Source organism: Anabrus simplex, chromosome 3, assembly GCF_040414725.1.
Source record: "Anabrus simplex isolate iqAnaSimp1 chromosome 3, ASM4041472v1, whole genome shotgun sequence".
Taxonomy (NCBI): domain Eukaryota; kingdom Metazoa; phylum Arthropoda; class Insecta; order Orthoptera; family Tettigoniidae; genus Anabrus; species Anabrus simplex.
Window position 1 is genome coordinate 507,134,663 of NC_090267.1, and position 14,218 is coordinate 507,148,880.

Below are 14,218 nucleotides of genomic sequence, written 5' to 3' on the forward strand. Positions count from 1 at the left end.
ATCTTAGTGTATGAACGTGAAGCAGGAGACGGGAAGCGCCTCTTTCTTCAGGCAGCAGTTTTTCAGTAAGGTAATGGCCACTTAACATCTTTATTTCTTGCAAGCTCAGCAGTTTAACCCGTGGGGAAGGTCTGAAACTTTTACCATGTAACCTATCTCTTAAAAATGTAAATTTCTTCTTGTTTATGTAAAAACTTCATATATCTTTAACTGTAAATCGGGAATAGAGAGTGCTTTACCCTCTCGAGCTCCCCTTCACTTTGATTTGAGGTGACTACGTTTTTGTAACTGATTTTCTACTCTTCCTTAATGTGTTAAATTTATTCAGTATACAAGTCACCTCCATAGTTTGGGAATAGCCCCTGTTTCATTGGCCTAGTGCCTCTTAGGTTTTAAGAAGTTTCAGGTAGGAGTGCAAATTCACGCCTACATTCATTTTGCATTTTGGGCCATTAACTTAACCTATTATTTTTCTACTAAGGCCCAGTAGGCTGGGTACAAGATACCCCCGTTTCATGTTGTGCAAGTTGTGCCTTGATGGCAATTTAGGGTTGAGCCTGGTATTGCCTTTCATAGGCTTGGAAAACTGAGAGCGGGTCAGCTCTTTTAAGTATTGGAAATGTGCCTCTAGGAGGCTTGACATTGCTAGGTGGGAGCAAGTGCTCCATGTTATTAGGGGTTTTCTGCCCTTTTGGTAAATATGTGGTTGTGAGCTGAGAGCTCGTAAATTGTAAAAATTGGGGCTTGAAGCCCAGATTGTTAATTTTCGCTTTTCCTGGTCTTGTACCTGATGGTCGGTTATTTGTTGACTTCTTGTTATTTGTTAAACTTTGAAATTCTATGTGAAAATTGTTAAGTTTGGCTATTTTTGAAAATATAACCTTTAATGCAATTTTAATTCAAATCTCGACCTTGTAGTTAGACCCATTCACTAATAATTTTATTGGCTTTACAACCCACTAACTACTTTTGTGGTTTTTGGAGATGCCAAGGTACCAGAATTTAGTCCCGCAGGAGTTCTCTTATGTGCCAGTAAATCTACCGACACGAGCCTGTCGTATTTCAGCACTTTCAAATACCACCGGACTGAGCCAGGATAGAACCTGCCAAGTTGGGGTCAGAAGATCAGCTCCTTAACTGTCTGAGCCACTCAGCCCGACGGTCTTCTTCTGGGAACTGAATTTTTGATATTCATTCCTGAGCTCTGAGAAAGTTTGTTAAGCCTTTTTCCCGGGATGTAAAAGACAACAAAAATACAGACAGACTTGGAATACCTAATCCAAGATAAAGATTAAGTATGAGCCAAAAATTTGAAAAGAGTACAGACAAAATTATAATTTTATTTATAAGATTTGGTAATGGAAAAGCTTCCATGCTCTGTGCTACTCCCTTCTGACTGTACACACAACATACGGAGAGTCACATCTGAAAATAGTGTTACCATAAATACGATATTGTCAATTTTGGTCACAGAGATGGTCTAAACCATACGACATACCAGTCAGTGCCGCTCCAGCGTTGATGGTGTGTCTGCGAGCAAGAGAAGGAGACATGTTCTGTAAGTGAGCAGAGGTAAGTCCGGCCTCCACACTCTGTTTCCTGAGGAGCTCGATCGTTTGGCGCAGCTCCAGCAACTCAGAATCCTTACCAAAGAGAAACGTATGTTTAAATGTGAAAACACACTCATACATTACACACAATCTAATGGGGTAAATCAGTCACATAGAAAGACAAGAACAGGAAGAGAAACACAACAACAACAACAACAACAACAACAACAACAACAACATGAGTGGGAAGAGGACACAAGGACAAACATGAAAACACAAGAACAAGACAATCTCCACATTTTATATATCGACTCATTGGCATGGCTTTCACTTCTGTGTTTGTTAGATGTTCATACTCTTATTTATCTTTATCTCTTCCCTTTTCCTGCCTTATCTGGCTTTCTTGTCACATCAAGACCCTGATAAAGCTGGGAAGCAAAATTGAGCTTGTCATGGTCTGAGAAAAAATTGTAGTAGAACTGGAAATGATGAGGAGAGAGACTATCTATGTGAAGACTGTCCTGGTTCTTGTGTGTTTTCATGTTGGTCACTTTATCCTCTCCCTAAGTTCAGATGTAAAGTCAGGATTGCTTCATGTGTTCCTACATTTCTTCTGAAGCTAAACCGATCTTCTCCTAACTCAGCTTCAACTCGTCTTTCCATTCTTCTGTAAAATTTTGTATACATGAGATATTAAACTAATGGTGCTATAGTTTTCACCTGCTTTCTTGGGAATAGGTATAACATAATTCTATCCAAAATCAGATCGCACTTCTGTATCATACATCTTACACACTCGCCATGCTGGTTTCTTGAGGCAGTCAGTAATTCTGAGGATATGCCATCAATTCTAGGTGCCTTCTTCCAATTTAGGTCTCTCAAAGCTCTCTCGAATTCTGACCTCAAAACTGGCATCTCCCATTTCATAAGCGTCAACAGCCTCTTCTTGTTCCCCACCCTCCTCATCTATTTCTTTCCCTTTATGCAATTGTTGAGTATGTTCTTGCCATATTTCTGCCTTGTCTTTTTTCCCTATAGTCCTCTTAATTTTCATATAACTAGTTTTCCCTTCTCCCAAGTTTCCTTGACTTTCCTACAACCATAACCTTCACCATCTCTCAGCCATTCTTTCTCAGCTGTCCTGTACTTTCCATTTCATTCTCTCCTGTCCACCTCATTTTTTGCATTTTTGTACTTTCACTGTTCATCAATCAGGTCTAGTATCTCCTGAGTTATCCACTGATCCTTGGTTGATCTTGCCTTTCTTTCTAACATTTCTTCAGCACCCCTACTGATCTCATCCTTCACAACTGTCCATTCTTTACCTGTTGTGTTTCCTTCAGTCTACCATTTAATCCTTGTGCACCATGTTTTTGAAACACATGCTTTCTCCTTCAATTTCAGATGGCATTTCATGACCACCGAGTCGTGGTCAGAGTTCACGTCTATTACTGGATAGGTCTTTCAATCTAACACATGATATCTGAACCTCTGCCACTGTACAATGAAGTCTATTTTATACCTTCCAGCATCTCCAAGTCTTGCCCATGTATACAGCCACTGTTTGTGGTGTTTGAACCCAGTATTAACAAGGACTAAATTATGATCAGTGCAGAATTCTACCAGCCGACTTCCTCTTTTATTCCTTGTTCCAGTCCGAATTCTCCTACTACATTACCTTTTCTTCCTTGGCCTACCACTGCATTCCAATCTCCCATCATAATTAGACTCTCATCTCCTTTCACATATTGTATTAAACCTTCTCTATCTCTTCATATATTCTTTCAGTTTCTTTATCATCTCTCCGTTCACTACGCTGGTGACAGGAGCTTACCTGTTGCGCTATTTCCTTATTATTAAACCACCTCCAGCATTTTCCCAGTTTGATTTTTTGTGTTGATAATTCTGTAGTCACCTAATCAAAAATCCTGCTTTTCCTGCCAATGTACTTCACTTATATCATCTACATCTAACGTTAGGTCCATCAATTTCCCTTTTCAGATTCTCAATCCTACCACAACGATTCAGACATTCCAAGTTCCGACTCACAGAATGCCACGATTCATCTTCCTGATGATTGCCCCTTTTTGTGCCTGGAACATTTTACACGGGAGAAAGCCATCATCAGTACATCATTCATACAGAGAAAACTGCATGTCTTTCAGAGTTAGTTACAGCTGTAGTTTCCTGTTGCTTTCAGCTGTGTACCAATATCAACATAACCAAGACGTGTTAAATATTATTACAAGGCCATATCCGTCAATTATTCAGACTGTCACCCCTGCAACTTCTGAAAGGTTGCTATCCCCATTTCTGTGAGCCATTCATTAGTCTGGTCTGGTCTCTTGATAGATACCCATCCGATAAGGTCGCAGTTACAACTCCGCTACCTGCTTCATTGGGATGCATAAGCCTTCCCACTGCAGCAAGGTCACATCTATATAAATAAAATTGTAGGGGGTCCGCTGTCTGTAATTTCTTTTGTTTTGCCAATTTTTCAGATATTTATCCGTTTTAGGTCAACTCAAGACCGAATCGGTGGTTTTTACGTTTCGTGTCTGTCTGTCTGTCTGTCTGTCTGTCTGTCTGTTCCACCATCATGTCGAAACGGCTGGATAGATCTCAACCAAACTTCATATTTAGAGTATACTCATCCTGGGGAAGGTTTCGATATGCATATCATTTAAAAATCTTTGAATAGACGGGGGGTTTATAGGAAAACCTGAATGGGTTTTCCACCCTCACGTCGAAATGGCTGGATAGATCTCAACCAAACTTCATATTTAGAGTATACTCATCCCGGGGAAGGTTTCGATATGCATATTATTTTAAAATCTCTGAATAGACCGGGGGTTTATACGAAAACCAGAATGGTTTTTCCACCATCACTTCGAAACGGCTGGATATATCTCAACCAAAATTCATATTTAGAGTATACTCATCCCGGGGAAGGTTGTGATATGCATGTCATTTTAAAATTTTTGAATAGACGGGGGATTTATAGGAGAACCAGAATGGTTTTCCTCCATTTTCTCTTATACTATTGATTTTCTGTAAACTTCGTTTACCGTACGTGAAACGTCTCTTCATTATAAACAACTTTCGTTATGTTCATAATTTACCTTACTCTTCACATGATGGAGAAATTTACAATTTTCCGCTGGTATCATGCTCTGCATTGAGTGACCGACAACGAACCTACAGGTTACCATGGCAATGTCTCTGACTGCATGCCAGCAGGGAAGTAACGTATTGCCATTTTCCTCATCATGCTTTTAAATTCGTGGTTGTTCCTTGGGTAGAAGGCAAGAGAGGCGTCAATCGGCCTATCTGCGGGATATTGGCGGAATATCGTTGGATGTTATAACCGCCCTCGAATAGATTAAGTAATAACACCATTAGTCATCTTCTTATTATTTGTTTACCTAACAATCACTGGACCTAAATTTATCCTCTGTTACCGCTTTATTATATCCATAACTCACACTAGCATAATTTATTGAGGGGCATTTGATTTTCCAATACATTCACTTGGCATTCACATATTTGTCGTAATCCGGCTGTCCTCAGTTATAATCCATTTTCTATTACTTTCAACTTTCTTAACTGTACTATTTCTTCCTTAATTACGCCGTATGAATACGAGTGCAACAAACTACTGGATGTATTTCCACCAATACTCATATTTAGAATACACCTGTCCTTGATAGGTTTTAGGGCAAATATTGTTTCTAAATCCCTGAACTGACTGGGGGTTTATACGAAACCGAAACAGTGATTTTGCACTTCCACAAAATATACACAACCAAACTTAATGGAAATCTACCTACCTTGGTAGAAATTAATTTCTAAACTTTTTTTCTCATGTGCATCATTTCGATACGAGGATTAATAAGGGAGATATCATTAACGGACCGTTTTTCTGTACAAGTCCCATCGGACTTGACTCACGAGCGGGTGCGTGTAAAGCGTATTCCTTACAACTTGAAAACAACTGAAGACATTCGAACCAAAATTTATATTTAGCATCCACTTGTCCAAAGGTAGGTTTTAAACGTAAATAACATTTCATGTTCCGGAATGGACTGGCGGTTTATAGGGAACACAAATGGTGATTTTACTCTTCCACAATATATACAGAACAAGACCAACCTGACTGGAAATCGACCAAACGTGATGGAATTCCACCTCTAAACCTTTTTTTTTTTTCATGTGCATTTTTTCGTCAGGAAGATTAATAAGGGAGATATCATGAATGGTCATTTTTGCAGGTTAAGTCCAGCGGACATAGCCCAAAAGGTGTTTTACATGGAGCAGATTCCTTATCTATATAAATCAAATAGTAACGACTGTGTGCCTCTACACTGACTATTTTGGCGAAATTTTCGTACAGCTTTCCGTTTAAGGGGTAATAATGACCATCTCCATAATTTTTGGTTTAGTTTCCTAAAAGTCCTAATTTTTACCCGTCTCGCCCAAAATCCACTATGCGGCATAATCTGCCAGAAGAAAAAGAAGATAATTGAAATTTGACAAAATTATACGTTTTAGCCTGTAACGAACGGAAAACATCCTAGATCATTAAATTTTTCACTTTTTATCCCCGAAGAATATTGAAATATGCAGGCAATTTTAATGATGGTGCAGACCTTCGGAAATTCCTATCACATAACGGATTGCACAATCTCCGTTCAATTTGGAATGATCTACAACCTTGGTCTTATGACTTTTTGCCGTATCTGTATCCCTTTTACGTTTGATTTTTCTCTATTAATCGATGTTAAGTCAATTTGGAATTTTCACATGCATAATTCATACTTTCAATTACTTATATGAAATACAGAATCATCAAACTCTTCACAAAAATTGGCCCACCCAGTAGCCATATGTGAGCCAAATGCTATGTATGTAGCTGTCACATAATTATCCGAAAAGTAATGTAATGTGAGATAATCTTACAAAACCTTTATCCTGTTCCATGTTTCTAACTCAATCTGACCCAAGAATAGATGAGATATCATAGGACCAGCCATTTAGGCCACTAAATCCGGCGTGTCTTATGGTATAATCCTTTGTCGATATGACGTACGTTTAGTAGCAGTTAATCTGTAAATGAAGGTCTTCAATATTGTAAACACGCATATACTTTCGTATGTCGATCTATATATATATTCACTGATGTCGATTGAGAAAGGGTGGGTCTGCTATTGTAATCAGTACTCCCCACACCGACTTTGACTGGCAGTAGGAAAGGGTTCCTTCTCCAACTCCTGTGTAACTGTCATTAGTAATGAAGGCCTACAATTGTAATGAATAGTTCCCTTCTCGATTTGACTTGCAGAAGGCAAGTGAGCATGCCGTTTTTTTAAAACTCCCCTACCCGATTGTGTTTAGCAGTAGGCAAGGGTGCCCGCCATTATAAAGAAATGTCCCCATCTAAAATGTGACTGGCATTAGGCATAGTGGCCTGCTATTTTGATGGAAACTCGCCAACTTGGTGTGACTGGCAGTAAGCTGGCTGGCAGTAGGAAAATGGGCCTGGCATTATAATGATAACTGCACAACTCAATTTCGAGTGATAGTAGGGTAATTGCCTACCATTATAATAGAAACTCCTCAACTGTAATCTGTCTGGAAGTAGAAAAAGGGGGCTGCCATTTTAACGAAAACTCCCCAAATCGATTCTCTCCGCGTAGTAGGCAATGGGGCCTGCAATTATAATGTAAACTTCCCAACTCGATTGTGAATGGCAGTAGGCAAGTAAGCCTGCCGTTATATCACAAATCCGTAACAAACACTTTACATTGGAAACAACGTACGGGGACCTCCCCATGCTCTTTCTCGGATAACGCTAAGAGACATGCAATTTTAAAACAATCTTATTTACTGCATGTACACTATTTACTTCGATATTCGAATACAATGTAGAATACCGTAGCGAAGCACGGGTACATTCGCTAGTATTTCTATAAATTCTCACTGAGAAATATATAATATTAATATGATACTAAGGGTACTCCATCCCATAAGGAGTGCTCGAGTGAAGAACACTTCAGGAACACCGTCCTATAGCAGTACATCTAATACCAATGAAGTGCTGATGAAATATTAACCCATATGCACCCAGCTGCCTGTTCACTGACAGTGATAGGAATCCGCCAACTTCCTAGTGTGCAGCATTGGCGGAGTCAAAATGTGTTCAGCACAACTGTTCCGACATGCCACGAACAAGTCTGAAATTGCCTCATCTGCAACAAATAAGATATTGTAATAATAATAAGAAGAAAAAGTATAAAAAGAAGAATCCATACTTGATCGAGTAAGCCCTCATCAACTGTTTTTTTTATCTGTCTTTCTCCACTGCTTTTCCTAAAAAAGAAGATAAGAAAAGAAAAAAGAAGAATCCATATTTCATTGAGTAAGCAATAACAACTGTTCTCTTTCTTTCTTTCTTTCTTTCTTTCTCCACTGCTTTTCCTAAAGGAGAAGGAAAAAAGACAAAGAAGAGGAGGAAGAAAATACGGAAAAAAGAAAAAGAATGACCTATATTTGATCAAGTAAGCCCTCAGCAACTGCTATTTTTCTTTCTTTTTTTTTTTTTTTTTGCTGCTTTTCCTAATGCAGAAGAAGAAAAAGAAAAGAAGAGAAAGAAGAAGAAGAGGATGAGAAAAGAAAAAAGAAGCTATATTTGATCGAGTAAACCTTCAGCAACTCTGTATTTTTTTCTCTCTCCAGTGTTGTTCCTAAAGGAGAAGAAAGAAGGAAGGAAGGAAGGAAGAGGAGAAGAAGAAGATAAATAGGAACCATATTAGATCGAGTAAGCCCTCAGCCATTTCTTTCTTTCTCCACCGCTTTTCCAACACTCCAATGGGGTTACGGCTGCGAACCAGTACATTTATGGATATTTACCCCGTAAGACAGAGTGCATACCAATCCGCTTACGGGTGCATTTGGGTTAAGCAATACAGTAGATGGACTAGCTCAAGAAGAATCTCTAGTATCTCGATCATGGAGTTGTAGGAAATACAGTATATACCTGCTTCCAGTTAAATGTTCCTCTATCTACAACATATCTAAGAAACCAAAGGAAAAAGGTTAAGTATTAATCACGTATGCAAGTACGTTTTGATTAATTTTCACTTTGAAATTTAGTGCTCTAAGAAATGAGAGTAATAGTGTCCACTTTTTCAGTATTCTAAGTTATGCCAGATTTATGAATGAAAATCAAATTTTTCAGAACTATACTGTTTTTAAGTTCCACCTTGCTTCTCCAACAGCTCAAATGATGACATGTTGGCAAGTTTGTGTGCAATTTGTGCTGGCTAAAATATAGGTGAGAAGTTAGTGCCAAACATGAAAATTGTAATATTTACTGTATAGTTGTATTACCTTCTTCTCAGCAGTCGAGGTCAGATGCTGCAACCGCTGAGTCATATTGGACAAGGACTGTTCAAATGCAGACACCACATGGGCCTAAAACATAAAGAGGGAGAAATCTTAGTTCCAGTAACAAGAGGTGATGGCAGTGTTTCAGGAAGGAAGAGGTTCGTACAGAGAATTTAAAAGTTTAATAATGTTATTTTGCTTTATGTCCCACTAACTACTTTTACGGTTTTTGGAGATGCCGAGGTGCCGGAATTTAGTCTCACAGGAGTCTTTTCATGTACCAGTAAATGTCGACACGAGGCTGATGTATTTGAGCACCTTCAAATACTACCAGACTCAGCCACGATCGAGCCTCAACCGTCTAAGCCACTCAGCCTGGCACTTAAAAGTTTAACAGGCTTCACCCCCCCCCATTACTACATCGTCTTCTTTTTTTTTTTTTTTCTTCCTTTTGCCTTTTCCCAAGTACTTCTTGTGGATTACGCCCAGTTTGACATCTGGATACCAACCTTTTGTATGTATGTTGCTGTAGTGGTTTGTAGTGTGATGTGCCGATGTGCTGGATGAAGACAAACACAAACACCCATGCCCTAAACAAAACAAAACCCCACGGCACAACAGCCCTGAAGAGCCATGGCCTATTAAGCAGCTGCTGCTTATCCCCAAGGCCTGCAGATTATGAGGTGTCGTGTGGTCAGCACAAAAAATCCTCTCGGCCGTTATTTTTGGCTTTCTAGACCAGGGTCGCTATATCATCATCAGACAGATCTTCAATTGTAATCATGTAGACTGAGCTCAGATCCAGGTAAAAATCCCTGATCTGGACAGCAATAAAACCCACAGCTTCCGGGTAAGAGGCAGACACGCTACCCCTACACCGCAGGCAGCCTGATCCTGACTTCGTAAATGGAACTATGCCCATCCCTGTAGCACACACAGACGAAATTATTTCCGCAGTCAGACATGGATGCCAGGAGTTGGAAACCCATAGGTCAAGAAGACATGTGAACGTGTACAAACATTCTCTGAAATATCCCCCTCACCATGTCTTCAATGTTCAGAATGTTTGAACTAGTTAAAATGTATTACAGTATTTGCAAGTTGTTTGACAAGAAAATTCTACTGTATTTCATATTGATGATGATGATGCTTGTTGTTTAAAGGGGCCTAACATCTAGGTCATCGGCCCCTAATGGTACGAAATGAGACGAAATGGAACGACAAATTACAAGTCCATAATCCTCCACTGACCAGAATTCAAAACGTGAGGACGAAGAATGAATGGATGGATATGAATTTAAAACAATCAGTGGACCCTACCCGCAATGTCTCACATTCACAGAAACTGACGTGAAACAATAGTATTACTGACCAAGGGACTGCGTCTATAGCATATACTGAATCAATGATACTTTTAGTCTAAAGGGGTGATAAATCCAAATCATCGGCCCCTCATAATGGTACTTATCACTAGGAAAGTAGAACCATGGTATTTGTCATGTTGCGGTACTAATCAAAAGTGGCGTAGACTCGCGGCATTCCACACAGTATGGTACTACTCACAGGCAATGAAATTCGCACATGGAATACAGACCTATGGTGTTTCGCACATTGCGGCGCCATTTATACGCAATGCAAACCTGTGGTGTTCATCACATACGTGTACTAACCACAGGGACCCGCACTATCCCGTGGTGTTCCTCATATAGTGGGTACTAATCATAGGCAAGCCACAACCAGAACCATGATGTCCCTCCTAAAGTGGTACTAATCACAGGTACTGTAGAAGCCGGCAAAGCACTCTGTTGCTACTAATCACAAACCTATTTGGTACCTAAAATAGTGGTACTACGCGCAGGTAAAAGCTACCCATGGTGTTCCCCGCATGGTGGTACTAATCACAAGTAGTTTCATGGTTCTAATACAATCAACCCCTTGGCTGCCCCTTTCAGTCGACTCTTACGACAGGCAGGGGATACCGTGGGTGTATTCTTCATCTGCGTCCTCCATCCACAGGGGGTTGTGTGTTTGGTCCGCGAGAGGTATTTTATTTCCGCCGGCAAGCCGGTTAGGACCCCCCTATCAGCCACGTGGGAGTATCACCTCTCCCCCTGCTACGCCAGCGTAGTAGGTTCGTAGTATTTCATACTGAAGAGCAATATAATGTAAAACACGAGCTAAAAGGTTTCCACCTATTTAATAGTTATTTATTGTAACCTAAAAAAGTTACATAGATTTGCTAGACAATCATCAGTCAACATCATTAAAGTTAAGGCAAGACATGAATTATAATAGATACAATTTAAAAAACAAGCCTGTATTGTTGAGATGAATTAGAAGGCCCAAGCTGGGGATTATCTTGTACTTGTTTGCCACTACTTTATTGCCAAAAAGATAGGTATTATTATCTTTAACTGATATAACAAGTGCTGCTCGATGAATGCGAAACGGGCTAAGTGCCCTTCGCTGCCCATACGTTTTGCAATGCTGGGGTCCATTGTATTGCTGTGTCCCTGTCATAAAACAGGGAGGGGGTGAAAGTTTGCAGTTTAAAGGGAAAATCTGTCATGTTCTGAGCCAGACATTATTATGCAACAACCATCAATGCCAGCTGAACAATATCTCCACATCAGTGATATTTGCTGTTGAATATCTCGATTAGCTCGCAGGGTAAATGATGGGAAAAGTACAAAAATGGGCTCAATTACAATTATGCGAGAAAAATTAATTCAATTACAATTACTTTTGCAAAAAGTAATCAGTAAAGTTATGAGTTCAGAGAATGCGAGTCTTTACGGAATCGCTGACATTTTTTCACATGGGGATGGAATGATACCGAAGTTTGCAAGGAAAAATACATTACTCCATTTTATGTTCTTTAGCAGAGACACATGAAGTGGCAAGATTAGAGTTTCATAATGATTGCTCCCAAGCAAAATGTGCACGACACTTTCGTGTTTTCCTTATTTTCAGGATAACTAATTCAAAATATTTATTCTAGTAGGACAATGGATCTTGGCTCCATTTTGGGAGCGTGGGTTGGCTAGACAAGTCTGGCATTCCTCACTCGGTCACCACTTGTTCTTTGCCGAACTCGACGCTATTAGTTTTACGAGGCCTGGATAGTCTCATTTTCACAGTAACTTCACTTTTCAAAGTGTGAGACCTCCATTTTGATTGGTTGCCCACTTGTGCTTCCTATCACTACTACCATCTCCACCATGTAGTACACTAACGTCTAAATTTCAAGCACGTCGTATCCTTGGTGTGACGTGTTGCTTCAAAGTTGCCAAGCTCTCGATCGATACATATTGATTACTGCAAGGCCTTTGGTCACAGGAGTTCCGGGTTCAATTCCCGGCAGGGTCGGGAATTTTAACCATCACTGGTTCATTTTGCTGGCACGGGGACTGGGTGTATATGTCGTCTTAATCATCATTTCATCTTCATCACGACGCGCAGGTCGCCTACGGGCATCAAATCGAAAGACCTGCACCTGGCGAGCCGAACATGTCCTTGGACACTCCCGGCACTAAAAAAAAGCCATAAGCCTTCATTACCGAAATGTAACGAGTAAAAGTTACATATTCTCAAAAGTAACGATTGTGAATAAAAATTACTAAAGACATAATATTTACAAGTAATTCAATTTACGGCGAGTTGGTCGTGCGGTTAGGGGCGCACAGCTATGAGCTTGCATCCAGGAGATAGTGACTTCGAACTCCACTGTCGGTAGCCGTGAAGATGGTTTTCCATGGTTCCCCTTTTTAACACCAGGCAAATACTGCGGCTGTATCTTAATTAAGGCCACGGCCGCTTCATTTCCTCTCCCATCGTCACCATAAGACCTATTTGTGTCGGTGTGATGTTAAGCAAATTGTAACTTAAAAATAAATCAATTACTTTTACTAAATTACTTCCCAACTCTGGTAAACATGTATTGGATGTAATGCACTGTAAAAAGCAAAGCAAAATCATCTCCGTACAGGCCACGAAGGCCCTTGGAGGGGTGAAAGGTAAAGGCTTCCACTATCCGTAATAATAATAATAACTCTGCCAGTGCCGGTCCCAAGCCCGTGGCCTCATCTCGCAAGTGATGAGGAAGGAGGAGGGGGGAGGATTAACACCTCGTAAAAAAACCAGGGTTCATCTGGCTCCGGAGGATAGCACCCTGTAAGAGCCCCTGTCTGGGTTACAGACGAAGAAGGCGACCAACAGCTTTCACAGAAATAGAATACATAACCTCAACGGTGTTGAAGATGAAGAATAATCTATCCTCGACAGTTGAGCTATAATCCAGACACATCTGCTGGAAAGGAGCAACCCTAACGCTTACAACTTTAGTGGTATCTCGAGCTGACCCCAACAACTCCCATTAACTCGCATGATGGAAACATTTCTTACGGAAACTACTCCAGATGGCAGCCTCTGCTACAAGCAGTGCACTTGGGCCATCGGATTCTGGAGAGCCCGAACCACCATGCATAGATGAGTCAGACCATCTAGGAAACCCATTGCCATCACACGCATCCAAACTGAATACACCAAAATTAAGACCTAAACGGAAACACTTTTTTGGCACGCTGAACATAAATTCACTCCTAAAAACAGGAAAACTTAAACAACTTACAGACGTAATGCACCAGCAAAATATTCTGATCATGGCACTTCAAGAAACAAGATTCATGGATGACATCGCGATGGAATCAAGCAACTATAGAATCCTGAAAGGAAAGATTGGTATAAGGATCATGAAGAATATGCCACACTTAGGAACAGCATTTGTAATCAATAAAAATATTCTAAATTTGGTTATAGACTTCCAGTCTCCAAATGGAAGGCTCTCACTACTAACCATTAAGTGTGCAAAGAAAATATACACCCTCATTAATGCTCATGCGCCAATTAATGATGACAATCGAACTAACCCACAAAAGGTAGATGACTTTTGGGAAGAATTAGAATTGGTGACATCAAAAATTCCTGATAATCATGTGAAAATACTACTTGGTGATTTCAACGCACAGGTAGGACAAGAAAAAGTCTACAAGAGAATAGTGGGGGATTTCCCAGCTCATAGAAGAACCAACAGAAATGGGCAAAGACTTATAGAGTTCTGTAGGAACTTTAATTTGAAACTGATGTCCACTCATTTCAAGAAGCTTCCTAGGAAACAAACGACGCGGGCATCACCAAACAAACTATTAGGAGAATATCAAATTGATCACGTAGCAATCTCCCATAGAAGTCAAAAAGAAATCATGAATGTTAAAGTTAAGAAA

The 14,218-nt window shown here is 40.1% G+C and overlaps 1 protein-coding gene across 1 annotated transcript in view; it reads right to left on the minus strand.

The window, feature by feature from the left end:
- The window catches only part of sick (sickie), a 501,196-nt gene that overhangs the window by 97,489 nt on the left and 389,489 nt on the right, over nucleotides 1-14,218 (minus strand). Inside the window, exons 17-18 of the mRNA XM_067143723.2 lie at nucleotides 8,940-9,023; nucleotides 1,499-1,643 (exon numbers count right to left, since the gene is read on the minus strand). Coding sequence (XP_066999824.2) covers nucleotides 1,499-1,643; nucleotides 8,940-9,023 — 229 coding nt within the window. The remainder of the gene's footprint in view (nucleotides 1-1,498; nucleotides 1,644-8,939; nucleotides 9,024-14,218) is intronic.